This window comes from Nycticebus coucang, chromosome 20, assembly GCF_027406575.1.
Source record: "Nycticebus coucang isolate mNycCou1 chromosome 20, mNycCou1.pri, whole genome shotgun sequence".
NCBI lineage: Eukaryota > Metazoa > Chordata > Mammalia > Primates > Lorisidae > Nycticebus > Nycticebus coucang.
In genome coordinates this window covers 60,149,156-60,169,176 of record NC_069799.1, presented here as the reverse complement: position 1 = coordinate 60,169,176, position 20,021 = coordinate 60,149,156, and the positions used below count along the sequence as shown (strand labels likewise).

Genomic DNA, 20,021 nt, shown 5'->3' with positions numbered 1-20,021 from the left:
CTCTTGCCTCAGCCTCCCAAGTAGCTGGGACTACAGGTGCCCACCACAACGACCGGCTATTTTGTTGTTGTTGTTGTCATTGTTGTTTGGCAGGCCCTGGGCTGGCTTCAAACCCGCCAGCTCCAGGCTATGTGGGCGGTGCCCTAGCTGCTGAGCTACAGGCACCAAGCCATTGTGCAGTGGTTTTCAAAAAATGTCGTTAGTGTCTGTTGCTTGTAGCCACTTTAATATGTACACACCCGCTTCCAAATTGTATCTACTGACTAACTGAGAAACTTTTAGTGTGAGTGTACGTGTCGGCATGTCTTCTGTGATTATACCATAGTGGGGAACAGTTAATTTACTATTTAATTTACTACTTACTCGTAATCGAGATCTCCTGTGAGGTTTTTCTCCCACTAACAGCATAGTATAAGCATTTTCCCAGGTTATTAAATATCTTTTATAACATTATAGTATATAATACAGTCATATCAATTGTTTCACTGAAAAAACATCTGTTAAACACCCAGTACAGTGCTTTGTGCTGGGAACACAAAAATGAAAAAGATTCTTCCCTTGAGCCTTTCCCTGAGGTATAATCTTTGTCTAGATGTCATCTACACACAAGATTTATTTACTAGAAATTTGCACTTTTGGGGTCAATACCATCATCATGTTGCTTGTAGTCCCAGCTTTCCAGCTACTTGGGAGACACCACACATGCACACACACACACCACCTCCTTGCACAGGATTCAAGACCCAGCCCAGGAGAGTGATACTTTCCCAAGTAATCAAAATGAAAATTTGCAAAGGAATCCTGTGTATTATATTCTCCTGTCTGTGTATATTTAAAATAAAATATAAAGTATATATACTATATACTTATCTAATCATAGAATACTTCCAAAAGATAGACAAGAAACTGGTTGCCTCTTACGTGGGCAGAGGGACAGGTGGGAGAGAGTCCCTTTTTGTCCTTTGTGTCCTTTTTATATGAACCACAATGTATGTGTTACCTGTTCAAAATACTGTTTGATAAAGATTACACAAAATTTTCAAAAACTTACTGTTAGAATGCTATAATTGCCTATTACTGCTGAATTAAAATTACTGTAAACATAAAAACATGGATATGGTTTTATAGATGTATAAAATCTTACATATAGGGCAGTTCCTGTGGCTCAAAGGAGTAGGGCGCCGGCCCCATATGCCAGAGGTGGTGGGTTCAAACCCAGCCCCAGCCAAAAACTGCAAAAAAAGAAAAAATCTTATATATATACATATATGTATATATGCCAACATAAGTTGGTTTGGTTTGGTTTGGTTTTTTTGAGACAAGGTCTCATTCTGTTGCCCAGGTTAGAGTATAGTAGCATCATCAATCATCATAGCTCATTGCAACTTCAAACTTCTGGGTTAGAGCGATCCTCCTGCCTTAGTCTCCCAAGTAGCTAGGAAGCTGGGACTACAGGCGCATGCTACCACATGGGGCTAATTTTTCTATTTTTTTGTAGAAAAAGGGCCTCACTGTTGCTCAAACTGGTCTTCAACTTTTGGGCCTCAAGTGATCCTCCTGCCTCGGCCTCTCAAAGTGCTAAGATTGTAGATGTGACCCAGTGTGCCCGACCCAGCATAAGCTTTTAACAGATGTGAACTGTGTAATATTTTAGAATCTTCATTTAATTAATTAATTAATTAATCTTCATAATCAGGTTATTTTTAAAAATAATCACATATACAAGGCTTACAATAATGACAATTGGTGCATTTTAAATTTCTAAGGTACTTAAAAAATATATTATCATGTTTTTTAAAAAGAGAAATGTATTGTTACCAAAAATTTTAATATGGAAGAACTATGAGGAACCTACTACTCAGATACATCCTCAGTTTTAACATTTGGTCTTTAACTTCCCTTTCTTGAGATGTATGTGTATGTGTGTTTACCGCATACTCTTCCTAAAGTACTTGGCATAACATTTTGTAGCTTATTTTTACTTGTAGCATAGTGTGAGCATTTTCCCATCATTAAATACTTTTTATAACATGATTTTTAGAAGCTGCTTATCTTAATGTATTTGTTGTTTCATTTGACAGATATTTCTTAAACACCTGTTAATATATTACGTACTTGTGCTGAGAACACAAAGATGAATAAAACCCAGTTTCTAGCCCTTAGGGAACTTGTAAGTTAGTAGGGAAGAGAGACCCGTATCTAATTGTCATGGTACATGATCATGTCTTAGTAAAGAGGGTTATGTATGAGAATTGTGAGAGGCAGAGTGGAGGACGCCAAGGCCACTGAGGGGATTCAGGGACTGGTACCTGGGGTAATTCACTTTACATTTCACAGGTCTGAAAGGGGCAAAGTGTGTGTCTGGAGGGGGTGCTAGCCATTTATTTCCAGACGATGATGCACAGGAACAGTACTGATTTTTTTTTTTCCAAAGAATTTTTTTTGAGACAGATTCTTAATCTGTTGCTCTGGTAGAGTGTCTTGGCTTCATACCTCACACCAACCTCAAACTCTAGGACACAAGCAACTTTCTTGCTTCAGCCTCTCAAATAGCTGGAACTACAGGTGTTCCACACCAGCTGGCTAGTTTTTCTATTTTTAGTGGAGATGGGGGAGGGGGTTCACTCTTGCTCAGGCTGGTCTTGAACTCCTGAGCTCGGACAATCCACCTGTCTCGGCCTCCCAAAGTGCAGTTGTGATCCACCACACCTGGCTCAAAGAACATTTTAAAAACACAAACAGAAGCATATTTTTGGCAGCTGTGCTACTTCTAAAATTATAGCACTTTAGTAGTATGCAAAAGTTTATGTATATTAAATAATATACATAATATTAATAATAAGACCCATTATTATTATAAGCCACTTGGCGTAGAATTGGTTTACTTTAATGAGAGTATCATGAAGGGTTATAGTGCTTCTTTGTGATAAATAATTTTATCAGAGTAAGGAATACCAAACGGTACTTAAGGTAGATAACTTTGAAATTATTTTACTTTTTGATATTCTTTTTTTTTTTTTTTTTTTTGAGACAGAGCCTCAAGCTGTCACCCTGGGTAGAGTGCTGTGGCATCTTAGCTCACAGAAACCTCCAACTCCTGGGCTTAAGCGATTCTCTTGCCTCAGCCTCCCAAGTAGCTGGGACTACAGGCGCCCACCACAATGCCCGGCTATTTTTTTGGGTTGCAGCCGTCATTGTTGTTTGGCAGGCCCTGGGCTGGATTCGAACCCACCAGCTCAGGTGTACGTGGCTGGCGCCTTAGCCACTTGAGCCACAGACGCCGAGCCACTTTTTGATATTCTTAAAGGGATACAAAACGTATGAATTACTTACGGCACAGCAGCAATGAGATTTGACTTAGTCACCTTGGTCATCCTTGTGTGTACGTCAGAACCCTCAAAATGGCAGAAAAGGGACAAAGATGTATTTTGTCGTAAGGAGTCTCACCACAGTTTCTCCCTGCTTATTAGAATAATAGATCACAACTTTGTTCCCTCCATCTCATGCTAAGAATGCCTTATTTAAAAACCATTTGATAATGGCAATCGTTAAGATACAGTCTTGTCATAAAATTGCCTATTGGACCTTGTCACAGGATTGTTTATATTTTTGCCTTTGTCTGCAGCTTGTCCTCCGAAAATGGTGTGAATTAATTCCTGGAGCTGAGTTCCGATGTTTCGTCAAGGAAAACAAGCTTATTGGTGAGGGTTTTTTGGTTTTTGGTTTTTTTACCCTTGAAAGTAATCTTGAGAAGAAAGAAAATAAGCTTTCGGTGGAAGTAAATTTTTTTTTTTTTTTTTTTTTGTAGAGACAGAGTCTCACTGTACCTCCCTCAGGTAGAGTGCCGTGGCGTCACACGGCTCACAGCAACCTCTTTACTCTTGGGCTTACGCGATTCTCTTGCCTCAGCCTCCCGAGCAGCTGGGACTACAGGCGCCTGCCACAACGCCCATTTAGTTGCGGCTATTTTTTAGTTGCAGTTTGGCCGGGGCTGGGTTTGAACCCGGCACCCTCGGCATATGGGGCTGGCGCCCTACTCACTGAGCCACAGGCGCCACCCGGAAGTAAATTTTTAATAATTAGAATAGAGCGATCATCAGTTTTAATCTCAGATGCCACCTCTCACCACTGGCCCTGACTTTCTGGAATGCTAGGCTGACAAGGATCCTGAGCCCATATTCAGTTTCCACAGTTTTTGTGCCTCATGTCTACCTGAATTTCAATAAAGTGATGGTTGTCACCATTCTGATGTAGGACATATTTAATATTACGTACTTTCTGAGACGTTCCTGAGTATCACTTAGCAATAAATTGCTTATTTTAGCATCATAAAAAACCAAAGTTTTGAACCTTTATTTCTATTACTGGGGCACTGTTTATTGTTTTAGTAAGAGAAAATAAGAGGAAAAATAAGTGTGTTTTCACAAAAGTAACCTGTCCTTCAGGTTGCTATTTTGTTTGCTAAGATTAATTCATGTTAAATATTGAAGATAAGTAGCTGTTGTGGGGTTTTTCTTTCTTTTTCCTTCTTCTTCTTCTTTTTTTTTTGGCTTATGCAGATTTTTCATCAAGTAAAATTTATTTTCAACCAAGAAAACTGTAACTTAATAGAATCAGATCAACACTGTTTAATCATTGAATATGATGTTGACATATAATCTACCTAGAAGAAACTTGGGTATTCAAATTTATCATATTGTTAGATATTCCTGAAAAAACTGCAATATGTGTAAGCTGAAAAAAGGAGCCTTGTTGGCATGTGATTAAGGAATTAGAGGCCTTGTTTCAGAGCAGGGGTCTTTTTCCTAGGACTAGAGCAAGTTGAGGAAGTTCATATAATAGTCTTTTAACCATGAAGGCTATGTCAACCAGTTCGATGAAAATATTTCAAATTGTATATAAAACCAACACATTGTACCACGTGATTGCATTAATGTACACAACTAAGATTTAATAAAACAATAAATAAAACAAAATAGTCTTTTAAAAATGTATTTGGAATAATGTCAGCAAGTTACTCTGAAAAAGGGAATGTTTACTTTTCCATGGCTTGAAATCAGGCTTGTGAAGGCAGAGTAGTGTGTGTGAACAAGAAAAATAGACGACTCCTGTGAAATGTAACCTCAGCGTGACCGGCCCGCCACGAGGAGCACTTCATATTTTCTCAAAGGAAGTAGAAGTGAATGCCAATTGCAAGTACATGGGAAAAACCAGAGCAGTAGCGATTGATGATGTACGCAGATTTCACATTGCTTCTTTCTTTCCTTACATAACAAGCCTTTTTTGTGACTTAGAATTCTTTCCATTGTATTAAATAAAAATAACTGTTTCCAGTAGTAAGAATTCATGGCAATGGGAACTTTAGGATTCAACTATCTATATGAATCTTCGTAGCTGAATAATGTGCAAGGCAACGTCCCTGGGATTGGTCCTCTGATCTATTTTACTGGTTCTCTCCGTAAAATGTTTAATCGCATGTTGATGTTTTAGAAAGAATATTGTATAATAATATTATAAAATCTTTTCTTGTCAGGCGTTTCTCAAAGGGACTACACACAATACTATGATCATATTTCTAAACAAAAGGAAGAAATTTGCAGAGGCATACAGGAGTTTTTCAAGAAACACATACAGTATAAATTCTTAGATGAAGACTGTGAGTATTTTTATTGACCCAGTGAAATGAAATGAAATACGTCTTATTTTACTGTGGTGCATATTTTAAAAACTGGACTTGAAATCCTGTATTCTAAGCATTTTACTGTATTCTTAAGTTGGGATTACTTTTGACTTGAATGTTAATTTCTCCTTATTAGAATCCATTTTTAATACTGAGGCAGTTCTCTCTTCTGTCATTTTATATGTCTGATTATGTATTTCAAAGGGTCTGTCTACAGAGAACAAAGCCCATCTACCTTTCTTCTTTGTGTAGGTGATCAAAGACAGCAGTGGTTATAAAGTAAACATTTGTGGGTTGTGTTTAGGAATTGAAAGTGTATTGTGTGTGAGTTTTCATACGTCTTAAATCTGGTATGATTTACATTTTTTCTACGTGCCAACACTGTGTTGTGTGGTAGATTTGATTTTAAAAAAGGATGAATCATGCCCCAAGCATAGATTTTATGCTTTCTTATTACAAGTTTTACTCATTTCATTCCCCAAACAGGCGACTGATGCTCCTTTCACTCATACTTTCTTCAGGGCAGCCTCCTTTATTTCCCATATGACCAGTTTATTATAGTGAACGGGTTGAGATGATGTTGGTGTTTGGTTTAAATTTTTAAATACGGTAGTTGATCCCCTCCCTACATTGACCACCCCCTTACGTTGACCTAATTTTCAAAGACTAGACATGCACCACATGTACATTATCAGTACAGTAGGCCTAGTTCCTCATGTTGGCCACCTCCCTATGTTGACCAGTTTGTTACAGTCCCTTGGGTGGTCAGCTGACAGAAGTTCTCCTATATCAGGGATTATGATTGGAGACAGACACTGTTAGGAATAAAACATAAGGCACAGTTATGAATAAAACATTGCAGGTTGCTATTTTATGTTTGAAGTTTTGAGATTTAGAAGCATCAAGCCTCAATGTCAATTATAGTCTGCTGTAATAAAATGTACTTTGATTTTCTAAAGGACATTTAGATTATGAAATTCATTGAGTTTTTTCTCTTTTACAGTTGTATTCGATATATATAGAGACAGTAGGGTAAGTAAAAACTGTATTTGATATGCTTTAAAATCAGGACTGGTCTTAAAAGCAAGCATAGGGCACAGCTATTATGTATGTAGAGGGTATACTGCTCAAAAAATATTTTCTCAGGCCAGGTGTGGTGGCTCATGCCGCTAATCTTAGCATGGTGGGAGGCTGAGGCCGGAGGATCACTTGAGGCCAGGATTTTGAGACCAGCCTGGGCAATATAGCAAGACTCCATCTCTAAAAAAAATTAAACATTAGCCAGGCATGATAATGTGCACCTGTAGTCCCAACTAGTTGAGAACACTGAGGCAGGAGGATCATTTGAGTCCAAACGTTGGAGTTTGCAGTGAGCTGCAATGACGCCCCTACACTCTAGCCCAGGCAACAGCGCAGGACCATTTTCAAAAAAAAAATGCAATTTTTTTTCCTTCAAACTAAGGTGTTTGAAATTCGTAGTAGTCAAGAATATCCCCTTAAAATATATTTAACATTAGGAGTTGCAGTCTTAAGTAATTGTGTGCCATGGTTTAGGGATTATTTGCTTCACAGGAGGATAAATGGCCACCTTAACATCCTCCCTTACACTTTAATCAGTGGTCTAGGCCTACTTAAAATAGTTCAATTTGCATACTCAAATATGGCCAGGAATTTTTCACTTGATATTTAGGTAATTATTTCAGACAACAAAGTGACTTCTAGCATGATTTGAGTCACTTTTATTTATAGACTATAGACTAAAGATGAAGAATAGACTAGTTTACATTTATTCTTTAAATCTCAAAAGTGATAAAAATTTTTCTTAATGAAAATGTAAGCATAAAGGATTTAAGAATTTCTATAGCAGAGATTTCATTGTCCAAGACATGTAATCTTTTCAAAGAAATTTAGGTCACTAAGTGTCATCTGGTAATACTGCTTATTGACTTATCTGTTAAGAAGATAGCAGATGTGGTTTCCAGTCTGTTACCTACACACTGACAGAACACTTGTCATCCCCCATCATACTTCTGTCAGTCTCATTGTAGTGAGATGTGTGATACCTTTAAATCATCTTTTGGGTAAAAAGACATCGTCCGTATGGTCATGTCCCCAAATAAGGGTTAATTATTATTAATTTCAAGGTCATCACTGCATTTTCAGCTCTTTATCTTCAAGATGGAGGATGTCTATTAAGAGTTATTAGAAAGAGTGGCTGTAAATTGAGATTTGGCAAAGAAGGAGGGCTGTTACTTGGCAGAGTTTCAACTGTGTGGAAACCTACTTTAGAAAGGGTGGGAAGTCTCTGTGACGGAGTGGATAGAAACCTCCAACAGGTGCTCGGGTCTCCAGCCTACCTCTGCTTCTAACTCACCCATGTTGAGCAAGTGTGGTCACTTGTGCAGCCATTGTTTATTGACAATCTGGAATGTGCTAAATGCCATGCTTCTAGCAAGAAGCTTCAAACAAGGTAATCTATCTTTGAGGAGTTTCTGGTTTTCAAGTGGGAGAGACGAGATTTCCACATTCCAGGGAATGGCCTGGTAACAGTCATGTGAGTAAGTGAGTAAACCTGGCCTGTTGTCCTAAATATTCTCAGTATGTAAAAGGGCTTTATTCTTATTTAATTCAGTATCTCATTTAGTCTTTACATTCCTGGGAGGTATGTATGTATTGTACACATACCCACAGGGAGGCAGTTACATTGTATACAGTGATATTTGGAAATGTCGGAAATTGTCAAGGTCTCTCAGTATATCCCTGGTCAATGTCCTGGTTTATTGTAATTCAGTAAGGCTGACAGATAAATGCAAATTTTTAATTTGGTAAGGAGTTACGAATGTCTTAACTGAAGTTGGACAAGGGTGTAAATAATTACTGTTGTGATCTTACAGACCTGAAACTAGTTAGGTTTCTAAAAGCGTGGAACATGCCAGTGTAAACATCCTGACAGTTTCTGAGAAGAGTTTCAAACCATGATGTAAAACTCACTTGTATTTATTCAAGGGCACTGCTGTCAGAGTTTGTTAGGCATTTCCTTGAATATTTAATTCTGTAGCTATTCTTACAGAAAACTAACTCTTGTTCTTTGGTGGTTTTTTACATGAAATACAGCTGAAATATGTGTAGACTTGGCAACACTTTGATATATTTCATTTCTTATTGTGGATGGGCAAGTTAACGTGGTCTTAGTAGATGCTAGTAGTCAAAGCAGTGGCCCACCCAGTAGGTCTGGGATGTAGCCTTGGACCATGCATTTCAGGAAGCTCCTTAAATGATGATAATAAACAATTGGAATTAAGAATGACTTAGATTCTTTTTTTTTTTTTTTTTTTTTGTAGAGACAGAGTCTCACTTTATGGCCCTCTGTAGAGTGCCGTGGCATCACACAGCTCACAGCAACCTCCAACTCCTGGGCTTAAGCGATTCTCTTGCCTCAGCCTCCGGAGTAGCTGGGACTACAGGCGCCTGCCACAATGCCCAGCTATTTTTTGGTTGCAGTTCAGCAGGGGCCGGGTTTGAACCCGCCACCCTCGGTATATGGGGCCGGCGCCCTACCGACTGAGCCACAGGCGCCACCCAAGAATGGCTTAGATTCTTAAAAAGTTATTCTGGTCCTTCTGTATGTTCTCAGCTGTGAATATTGTTATTAATTTCTAATTTCATTGCTTTATGGACTGAAAGCAATGATTTTAAGTCTTGGTATTGTGATCAGCTTTGTGATTTTGAAATGTTCTATATGTGATTGGGATAAAAAGTATAGGTTCTAATGTATGAAGTAGTCTATAGATGTCTTTAGATTAAGCTTATAATAATGTTGTTAAAGTCTTCTATATTTTTATGGATGAAATGATACCTGAGAAACTTCTCAAAATAATAGATTGGTGGAAATGGATGGAATATAGATGAAACAATTGGCCATGAATCAATAATTGGTTGAAACTGAGTGGGTGGAACATGGGGTTCTTTACACTATTTATCTACTTTTGGGTATGTTTCAACTTTTCCACATTAAAATAAACAAAAAATGCTAACAATTTTGAAAACCACGATAATGTATCTTTCCTAACTTTTTGTCTACTTTATCAGTTACAGAGCAAGGTATGTTAAAATCTCTGGCTTCCCACTTCTGTGAGTTTTTTGTGTTGTTATTCCTTGAGGTTGTCTTCTTAGACAAATGCTAGTTTAGAATGGTTACATTTTCCCAGGGAATTCTCATCATTAGGCAAGGACCTTCTTTATCCCTATTAACGTTGTTGCACATTTCACATTAAAGAATGTTTTATCTGATATTCATAATATTATTGTAGTTTTCTTTTTGGGTCTTAAAATTTATCTTTTCCATCATTTTATTTTTAGCTGTTATGTTTTAGGTGTATGCACGTATCTTAAATAGCATATTGGATAGCTGGGCGTTGTGGTGGGCGCCTGTAGTCCCAGCTACTCGGGAGGCTGAGGCAAGAGAATCGCTTAAGCCCAGGAGTTGGAGGTTGCTGTGAGCTGTGTGATGCCATGGCACTCTACCGAGGGCCATAAAGTGAGACTCTGTCTCTACAAAAAAAAAAATAAATAAATAGCATACTGGTAGGTTCTAGTTTTTTAATCCCTGGGTTCTGTTTTGTTTTGTTTTGTTTGTAGAGACAGAGTCTCAGTTTATCACCCTCGGTAGAGTGCTGTGGCATCACACAGCTCACAGCAACCTCCAACTCCTGGGCTTAGGCAATTCTCCTGCCTCAGCCTCCCGAGTAGCTGGGACTACAGGCACCCACCACAACACCCAGCTATTTTTTTGTTGCAGTTCAGCTGGGGCTGGGTTTGAACCTGCCACCCTCGGTATATGGGGCCGGCGCCCTACCCATTGAGCCAGAGGCGCCACCATGAGTTCTGTTTTTAACTGAGTTTAGTTTACATACATTATATTTGATATTAGAGTGTCTACTAAGGGTGGTACCTTTATATATAATTTGAGAGTAAGGTTTACCTTAGTCTTGCTTAGGCTGGTCTTCAACTCCTGAGCTCAAGGGATCCTCCCACCTTGGCCTCCTAGAGTTCTGAGATTTAGGCATGAGCCACCTCACCCAGCCCTTTTTTACTTTTTTCTATTGCCTTATTTTTCTTAAAAGACAAGAGCTCTTTATGTATTGCAGTGATTGAGCTTTTGTGATTATTTTAGTTTGTCATTAGTCTCTTGTTATGAAGAAGATGAAATATTTATTTTATCACTTTTGAATTTGGGCCATAATTTTATAAAAAGTATCTCCCCCCCTTGCTTTTTGCCTGGTTCTTTTATGATTTCTTGTTTTACTTTTAAATCTTTGATCTATTTTGCATTTGTTCCTTTATCTATTTGGTATGCAGTACGGATCCAACTTAGTCTTTTTGTAGATTTCTACCTAGTTGTTAAAGTGCCATTATTTTTATTTTGTCTTTCCAGACTGAGAAGGATTTTCCCAAGTTGTTAGGTCTTGAATCCCTGTTTTATTTGCAGATTCCCATTCATGTTGATTGTTCCTCTTTGGTTTTGTAAATCAATTTACTTATTTCACTTTGAGTTCATCTTGAGTGAGCTTGTTTTATTATTTGTGAGAATCTCAAAGGTCCTAAATTTTAAATTTCTTTTTTTTTTGGTCTTTTTCCTTTTACTAAATTTTAAATTTCTTATTTGCTTTGACCTTCTTCCCCAAACCCAATCAGAGAGAGACAGCATCATTGACTCTGATTCCCGTCTTTAGAATCTTTTTCTTACATTTCCGCATTCACTTCTGAGTTCTGATTCCCTTCCTGTGGCCATCTCCTGGGCATGTGTATACGTTAAAACCCATTCCCTTCAGTTCTAAGGAGGAAAATCCTCCCCGAGGTTCCCACAGCCTTAGTTTATACACTTAGCTCTGTTTTACAGATTCGTCTTTATTTCAGGCCCCTAAGGATTCCCCTTCCTTTTTCATAATCATTTAGACATTTAAAAGGATGGTTTTAACATGAATTTCATCCTGTTTGGAACAGGAGGCTTTTAAAGTTACCTTAGCCAACTATATTTCGGAGGCTTTATGGGTTTTACACTGTAGCCACAGCAGCCTCTTCCCAGAAGGGGGCAGTACTGTGTGGCCTTGGCACCTGTGAGTGTCATTTTTTTTTTCTTTTGAGATGGTCTGCTTTTCCTTCCACCATCCACCTGCCTCTTAGATCATTATCACTGTTGAGTGGTCTTGGGGAATAGGATGGTGTGTTCTGATCTAGCCTGAGCTTCTGGAAAGAATAGATTCTGTTACTGATCTTTATACCCCAATGCCTAACACAGTGTCTGGTACCTCAAGACCAATAGGGGTAGGTGGACGTCACTTGGTAGGTGTAAGGACTGTTAGTCTGACTATACTTTTCTTATGGATTGTCTAAAAACAGAACTGATTTCTCAGGATGTTTGTGCCTGAGATGTCACATGAAAAGCATGTTACAGCTGTACAGTCCCCATCTTCAGAGTTTTTTATATTACTTTATTTTTATTCTATTATAGAGGATGACTTCTAAACTATAGCGTGTACTCCACCAACTGGTGGTGGAGGCTTTGTTTTGTTCTTAAATTTATTTTGTTGATTTTTTCCAATGTGGCATGTTTTTAGTTTATAGAGCTCAATATTTCTATGCTAATAGGTATGATCATTTTTTTCTTTTAATAATGGGATGATTTTACCAGTTATAAAAAGTCAGTTAGAAAGGGTCAAGGGGCTAAAAAACTTCCATTTTATTAAAATAGTATTCAGTATATCAAAGATAATAATAGCTCTAAAAAATAAAGCTAACAGCATACCAAGATATCGATACATATTATTTTCATGGTTTAAGAACGTAGGAGTGGGTGCTGAGTTGATGTGAGGAGACAGCCCAAGTGGCAAGAGAGGTTGGTAGGTTGTCTCTGGGGATTGTATAAAATAAGAGACTTAAGATGGTGCATGGCGAAAACTTCCTGTGACAGTTCTGTGCTACTTACTAGAGGTTTTTGGTGTTCGAAGCAAATCCTCTTAAAATTTTGCTTTAACCCTGGAGAACAGCACTAGAAAGCCGGTTCGGCAGTCTCGCTCCTTAGGTGTATGTAATTTTACGCACACACATCTGATCAAGACATGACAACTGCCCATTTAGTTAAAGAAGGAATTACTAAGAACAAAATGGCACAAATATGCGAATGTTTCCGTGAGAAAAACCATGAAGAGCAAAGATAAACATTTTAAGGAACATTTATCCATGACACATCCCATAGGTCTTTGTGATCAAGCACTCGGGCTCTCTCTCCAGGCAGGATGGCACACGTTCCTCAATTCTGCTACGTCTGGACTGTGCCACTTTCTACTCAGAGGCACTGGGCTCTGCCCCAGCATGGTCTCTCCAGGTCACAAGTGATCTTTCCTCGAAGTGAATCCACCAGGTTACCCACCTGTGTCTCAGAACAGGCAAGGCAGCCACTTCTTTCATCCCTCTTCATGTGCTGTCAGACTCTGTCATACAGACAGAACACACCATGTAAAGTATGTGAAGAATACTGAGCATTTCTCTACTTTTACAGTATGTTAAAAAACACCCACCCTTCATAGCAGCTGGCAGGAGTCAGAGCGCTTGCTCGCCCAGATCCCCCCAGAAACAGCGCCGAAAGCTCCCAGGAAGGCACCTTGGTCAGACTGCTCTGCCATAGCTTTTTGTAAAATTTTCCTTTGTCCTGCTTCAGTTTTTGACTTAAAATTCCCATGCAACTTGAAGCTAGAGTTGGAGGATATGTCTTCAGTAGGACTTTTCCTCCATGGTCCCTTCTGTCTGCATCCACAGGTGACCTTCCCTGCAGAGCTCTGTCTGCTCTGTTTACATAGGTGGTCCTTGCTCAGACAGTACCTGGAGGAACCCGGGTTACTTATTTCTGTAACCCTGAAATGAGTTACAGATTTTTAAGATTATTTTTTGGAGAGAATATGAAGAATATATTTGTAAGAAGCTAGAGTACATACTGTGTTTGGTTTTCACTTTGTGTTAATTTCTGTCTCCTTGTACTGCAGGGAAAGGTGTGGCTCATTGACTTTAATCCATTTGGTGAAGTCACAGATTCGCTGCTGTTCACTTGGGAGGAACTGATATCTGAGAAAAACTTGAAAGGTGATTTTAGTGAAGGAGATGCTCAGGAGCAGGTAAAACATTTTTAAGGAGCATATTTCTAAATTCCACCGATTGGCTTGCTTGTTGTTCAGACACGTGGATGGGTAGTAATGGGGACCCTTGCGACGTGCATAGTATAACACAGGTCGACTGGCGCTACTTGCCCAGGAAGGTGTTCAGGGAAGAGTGTTCTGATTCATTCATTTAACTGTGCATAAAGAACTGAGGATCTTCAGTTACGTTTTTTCCTAGTTATTTTTCCTTTTGTAGCTCTTTCTTTCACGCCTACCTAGAAGAATTTGATCTGGTTTCCGAGATCAGTTCTTAGTCTGAGGCCAGCCGCACATGCTGAGCACTGATAGGTGACACCCTGAGCACAGACCACTGCCTCCTCACGTTGGTGGCCTGGTGTCCTGACAGCTTCCCCCACCCCCAGCTTTCTCTTCAGTTACTCACAGTGGCTAGTTTGCACCTTCTCCCTGGTCCTGTCTTTCCTTCTTCTCAATACAGATTCCTTTTCATAGGAAAAGAGAATCCACTGTTAGGAATTCTCTCAGTTGAATTGTCATAAATGTACAAACTTGGCTGGGCCCTGTGGCTCACGCCTATAACCCTAGCACTGTGGGAGGCCAAGGCAGGAGGATCTCTTGAGCTCAAGGTGTTCAAGACCAATCTGAGCAAAAGCGAGACCCCATCTCTACTAAAAATAGAAAAATGAGCTGGGTGTTGTGGTGGGGACCTGTAGTCCCAGCTACTTGGGAGACTGAAGCAGGAGGATCGCTTGTGCCCAAGAGTTTGAGATTGCTGTGAGCTGTGATGATGCCACAGCACTCTGCTAAGGATGACAGAGTGAGACCCTGTCTCAATTAAAAAAAAACAACCCACAAACCTTATAAACTTGTCTGCTCCCTGCAGCCACAGAGCTCCCCTGTCTCCACACGCTGTGTCGGGGTCTGTGTCCACTCTCCAGTCTCTTTCTGTCTGCCAACTCTGCCCATCGGGACTTAGCCATCTTCTAACATCACCCGTATTAAAAAAACAAACCCTTGTTCCACCCCGTTTCGTGCCTCAGCTACTTCTTTCTCAGCTTTACAGCCAAAATTTTCTTAAACAACAACTTTGTATTGCTTCTTTTCTGCCTTTAAGAGTAATACATAAAAAGCAATAAATAAAAGTACATTTTAACAATAAAGTATAAAATCCTCTCTAACCCTACCTTCCACCTCAAGAACTTCTGTGTATATTTTGATACGTAACATGCGTTTACACACACACACACACACATATATACACCTTTTGAAAAAATGAGATTATACTATGTAGGCAGTGACATCTTTTAAAAAAAATCGTTTGCGTTTTATATGGTCATTTAAGAAAGCAGAGAATTAGAAACAGGACTTGAAGTGCTGCCCCCTGGAAGTCACCTCTCCCACCACTTCAGGTAGCAGCTCTCCATCCGTCTTTGGTAGGAACACGCGGTTTTACAGAAGTGGAGCATGCTGGTTTCAGTGCTGCTGTCCCGTAACTCACTTCTCTCATCCTCCACAGTGGTTGTGCCTTGTCACAGCCAGCTTCCGTCCATGGCTGTCCCTCCTTGCCGCCTTGCGTTCTCCCTGTCTCACCTACATGCTCCTCAGGGCCCTGCCAGCTGGCTTCTGCCCCGCCACCCCACAGAACGGCTCTTGGCAAGGTCTCCAGCACTCCTGTGACTCCCAGAGCCTGAGCTGCAGTCCTCGTCACCTGGAGCCTCTGCAGAGCTTGACCGCCCTGCCCTCCTGTGTCCTTGCAGCACTCCTTCCCCTGGTTCTGGTGACACGTGCTCTCCCCTGGGTCTCTTCCTGCTTCCTGGCTGCTGCTTCACCTTCATTGTGAGCATCTTATTTTTTGCTCATCTCTGAAATACAGCACTTCTTTTCATCATTAGTCTGTCCCAGGTCCTCTTTGGCCCCTTCCTCCAGCTCTGAGTCAGATCAATTTACCCTAGGGTGGCACTTGCCAAACTGTTCAGATGGCCTGTTGACTGTGTCCTGTGTTAGGCTGTAAGTTCCTGAGAATAGCTATAGTCTCTCGTTTTCGATGTACCTGCAAGGCTCAGCACAATGCCAGGCACAGTTTCTTTCTTTCTTTCTTTTTTTTTTTTTTTTTTTGTAGAGACAGAGTCTCACTTTACCGCCTTCGGTAGAGTGCCATGATGTCACAGGACTCACAGCAACCTCTAGCTCTTGGGCTTCCGTGATTCTTTTGCCTTAGCCTCCTGAGCAGCTGGGACTACAGGCGCCCGCCACAACACCCGGCTATTTTTTGGTTGCAGTTCAGCTGGGGCCGGGTTTGAACCCGCCACCCTCGGTATATGGGGCCGGTGCCCTAGTCACTGAGCCACAGGCGCCACCCCAGGCACAGTTTTTGTTTGTCAAATTACTGCAGGAAGAGATTGCCTGCTGGCATCTTACAGTAACAGGACCATTAAATCTGAGAGACAGGCAATGAGAATGTAAATTATCCAGCACAGGTGTTATTTTTAAATATGAGGGACACAATTATTGGCTACAAACAACTTGGTGCACGATTAACTCTGTCATCCAAATCTTTTATTCAGTTCTTCAAAATACTGGAGGTTGGAGGCTCGGCTCCTGTGTTTCAAGCGGCTAAGCACCAGCCACATACACCTGAGCTGGCGGGTTCGAATCCAGCCCAGGCCCGCCAAACAACAATGATGGCTGCAACCAAAAAAAAAAAAAAAAAACAACTGGGCATTGTGGCGGGTGCCTGTAGTCCCAGCTACTTGGGAGGCTGAGGCAAGAGAATTGCTTAAGCCCAGGAGTTGGAGGTTGCTGTGAGCTGTGACGCCATGGCACTCTACCCAGGGCGACAACTTGAGGCTCTGTTTCAAAAAAAAAAAAAATAGTAGAGGTTGGGGAATGACAAAAGGGAACAAGGACTGGCTCTTGCTTCCTTCAGCATCACCTCCTGGCTGTCCTCCCTCTGCTCAGGACACAGAGACTGGGTCTTCCCTATTCCTCAAGCCTCAGAGCTCTCCCTTGCCTGACGGGCTTTGCACTGGTTGTTCCCTGTGCTCCCAGACCCTCAGGCTTTCATCCCCCATTCAGTCCTCAGCCCAGACGGTGCCTCTTTAGCAAGGTCTTTCCAGACCACACTTCTAAGATGGTCTGTGTTGTTATCCTCTCAGGATATTGCCTGTTTCTTTGTTTCCATGACACTTTGTGCTGTCTGAAATGATCTTGTTAACTTGTTGGCTTGCTTGCTTACCTGTCTCCCAATCTTTTTTTTTGACTATTAGAAAAGTTTATTTAACAAAAAGTTGAATATGAAAATGTACAAGACTCGATTTTGGTATCATAGTAAAACAGGCTCATTGGAGAAGGGACATGGATTTCTCCACAGAACAGCCATTATTCATACTCGTTCCAAAGCTTCTAACATGATGATACTATTTCCTCGTATTACCACCATTCCAATATTGTTTTGTTGCCCACTAGTTGCCATCTCCACACATTCATCTATCACAAGATTCATAAAGGGATCAAACCCCCACAATATTCCTTGGACATGTCTGCCACCATTTAATTTCAATGATAACTTCTTGTCCATAAATTTTTTCAGTTCGGGAGGGTGAGCTTTGCTCATGATATTAACTCCACCAGCTCAAGGATCCTGTCTCCCAATCTTATTTACCAATTTATCTCTCGTACCTAGAACAAGGTCCAGCATACAATACATGTTTCCTAACTATTTGTTAGATGATTGGTCTGTCTGATTAAGATACAGCCTACTTTGTAGCACTCCATGGTCCCAATCCATTCTAGTTCTCAGCCTATCTCTGCTGGGCACCATCCTCACCCAGACACCTGCCACCATGCAGGTCTTTGTCTCTGAAATCCTTTTTAGTACAAAACAACTTATAAATATACTTTGCAAGACTAAGCAAGTACACTAAAGAATGTGAAGCTCTTGAATATGATACTTGAATTTGCAATTTTACATAGGCAATGAAAAAGATACACATAAATAAGTTAAATGACTTAAAAGAAGTTCAGAAGTGTTAAGGAATTGGAAGCACTCACTTGCCCTCACTGTTAACTGTTCTCTAAGTTTCCCAACTGCACACCTGGAGAAAATAATATTATAAAGTATCCTGGCCTATGTGAGCTTGCTCAAGGCCAGAGATGACTGGCCTTAGGCCCTGGCCCACTTGGGATAAAGAGGCCCACGCCCTGTCTGTGCACACTGCAGCTGTACCCAGGTAGCCTTTAGGGCTTGACTGAGCACTTCATGATGATACTGTTTCCCAGATATCTGGTGTTTATTTTCTAATGAATATGTAGAATTATTTTAAAATCTTGGTGCCTTCTTTTACTTCAGAGTCTTATTTCTCATTATCTAGTATGGAAGAGAACATGGAGTTGAAATTGTTATGCTAGGCTTTTTTTAGCTCAGAGCTATTAGGCCTGAAAATAAATTACTTGCATACTTTCCTTTTTTCGTTTGTAAAGGATTCTCCAGCTTTCCGTTGCACAAACAGTGAGGTCACAGTACAGCCCAGCCCCTACCTGAGTTACCGACTGCCCAAGGACTTCGTGGACCTCTCTACTGGGGAAGATGCTCACAAACTAATAGATTTTCTTAAACTGGTAATGTATTCGTGTATTTAGAACACTGGTCATCCTTTCAAATTGGCTTTTTAATATTTCATTTTAGTTTTGTATCACCTATACTTTTATTTGATGATTATGAAGTAAAGGAACCACATCACTGAGTTAGATCGTTTGATAAGTAGGAAATGTGAGCTGAAGGAATAAAATAATGAATTGATTAGAATGGTGGAAAATGTTTTTGTGGTATACATTCATGCCTGTTGGCATCTTATAGTAGCGGAGCCATTAATCTGAGAGGCAATGAGAATGTCAATTATCCAGCACAGGTGTTACTGAATTAGCTGTAGTGTCTACACATACATAGTTTTTGAAAAATTTTCCTGGAGTATGTATATATTGTTACAGGGCCACAAGAAGACCAAATCTCTACTGTGGTGGTGGTTTCACTCAAGGGGGGATGTAAATATTTTATTTCTGTGTGTGTTTCTGTGGGGGGTGTTGGCGCATGTTAAAGAAAGAAAAGAAAATATTCGAACACCTGGGAATAATTTGCCCAGGTACCAGGGTGATAAACTAGTTTAATGAACTAGTTAAGGTGCATTTCTCTATGATAATTTCCAGTCACATCTTTTGCTAACACCGCTAGAAAATTAACTTGCTGACAGAAGAAGTGATCTTGGTTGAGTAAATGTCCCAATTAGAATGTGCTATTTTAACGTACGCTTCGTTTCCATTGGCAGAAAAGAAATCAGCAGGAAGATGACTGATGAGAGTGCTAGAGTTCAAGACCCAGTTACAGAGGAAACCATCGCCGCTTTAGGACCTGTTCACAGGCCGCAGCTTCCTGTCCCCTTCAGGGGTGGGTGGGGCCGGCAGTGTGGACTACAGCAACTTTTTATATTCATGTATGTCACCGGGAATAAATGGAGGGACTTTGCTACTTGTAAAAATAACATAATAAATAGATCTTAAACATAGGAAACCATACTCTTCTGATAATAAAATACTTTCTATGAAATACCTTATTCTTTTGACCCAATCAATTTAGATTTTTCGCATGCAGATATTTTTATACCAGTCAGGTAAATGGGCAGATTTATAGTTGTTACTCAGAAATAGGTACTCTCTTAATCATTACTTTTCCTTTTAAAAAATAGAATCTTTTATTACTATAGAAAATATTTTCCTACTTTGAGGATTTTCATAGAACTTTTCAGTTTAGCTTCAGTTTGGGTATATATAGTAGCTAAAAAAGTAACACCTTTTGGGCAGTGCTTGTGGCTCAAAGGAGTAGGGCACTGGCCCCATATGCTGGAGGTGGCAGGTTCAAATACAGGCTTGGCCAAAAACTGCAAAAAAAAAAAAAAAAAAAAAATGCTCAGTGGTTAGGATGCTGGCTACATACACCAGGGCTGGTGGGTTTGAACCTGGCCCAGGCCTGCTAAAAACAACAATGACAACTACAACAGAAAAATAGCCTGGTGTTGTGGCAGGCACCTGAAGTCCCAGCTACTTGAGAGGCTGAGGCAAGAGAATCACTTAAGCCCAAGAGTTGGAGGTTGCTGTGAACTTTGACACCATGGCACTCTACT

General features: G+C 40.2%; 2 protein-coding genes across 3 annotated transcripts in view; one reads left to right on the top strand and one right to left on the bottom strand.

Annotated features, from left to right (window-relative positions):
• Positions 1–19,447, top strand: part of CDC123 (cell division cycle 123) — a 58,196-nt gene extending 38,749 nt beyond the window's left edge. For both annotated transcript variants that reach the window (XM_053573024.1, XM_053573025.1), the window contains 6 exons: positions 3,626–3,701; positions 5,534–5,656; positions 6,684–6,712; positions 13,720–13,848; positions 18,328–18,465; positions 19,170–19,447. In XM_053573024.1, coding sequence (XP_053428999.1) covers positions 3,626–3,701; positions 5,534–5,656; positions 6,684–6,712; positions 13,720–13,848; positions 18,328–18,465; positions 19,170–19,196 — 522 coding nt within the window. In that variant the 3' untranslated portion in view covers positions 19,197–19,447. The remainder of the gene's footprint in view (positions 1–3,625; positions 3,702–5,533; positions 5,657–6,683; positions 6,713–13,719; positions 13,849–18,327; positions 18,466–19,169) is intronic.
• LOC128572896 (small nuclear ribonucleoprotein G-like) lies at positions 16,564–18,319 on the bottom strand. Its single transcript, XM_053573032.1, has one exon. The coding sequence runs from the start codon at positions 17,459–17,461 to the stop codon at positions 17,231–17,233; it is 231 nt and encodes a 76-aa protein (XP_053429007.1). The 5' UTR covers positions 17,462–18,319; the 3' UTR covers positions 16,564–17,230.
• Positions 19,448–20,021: the final 574 nt, after the last annotated feature.

Bases quoted from the DNA above. Each gene is read 5' to 3' on its own strand.
- LOC128572896 (XM_053573032.1), bottom strand. From the start codon at position 17,461: ATGAGCAAAGCTCACCCTCCCGAACTGAAAAAATTTATGGACAAGAAG.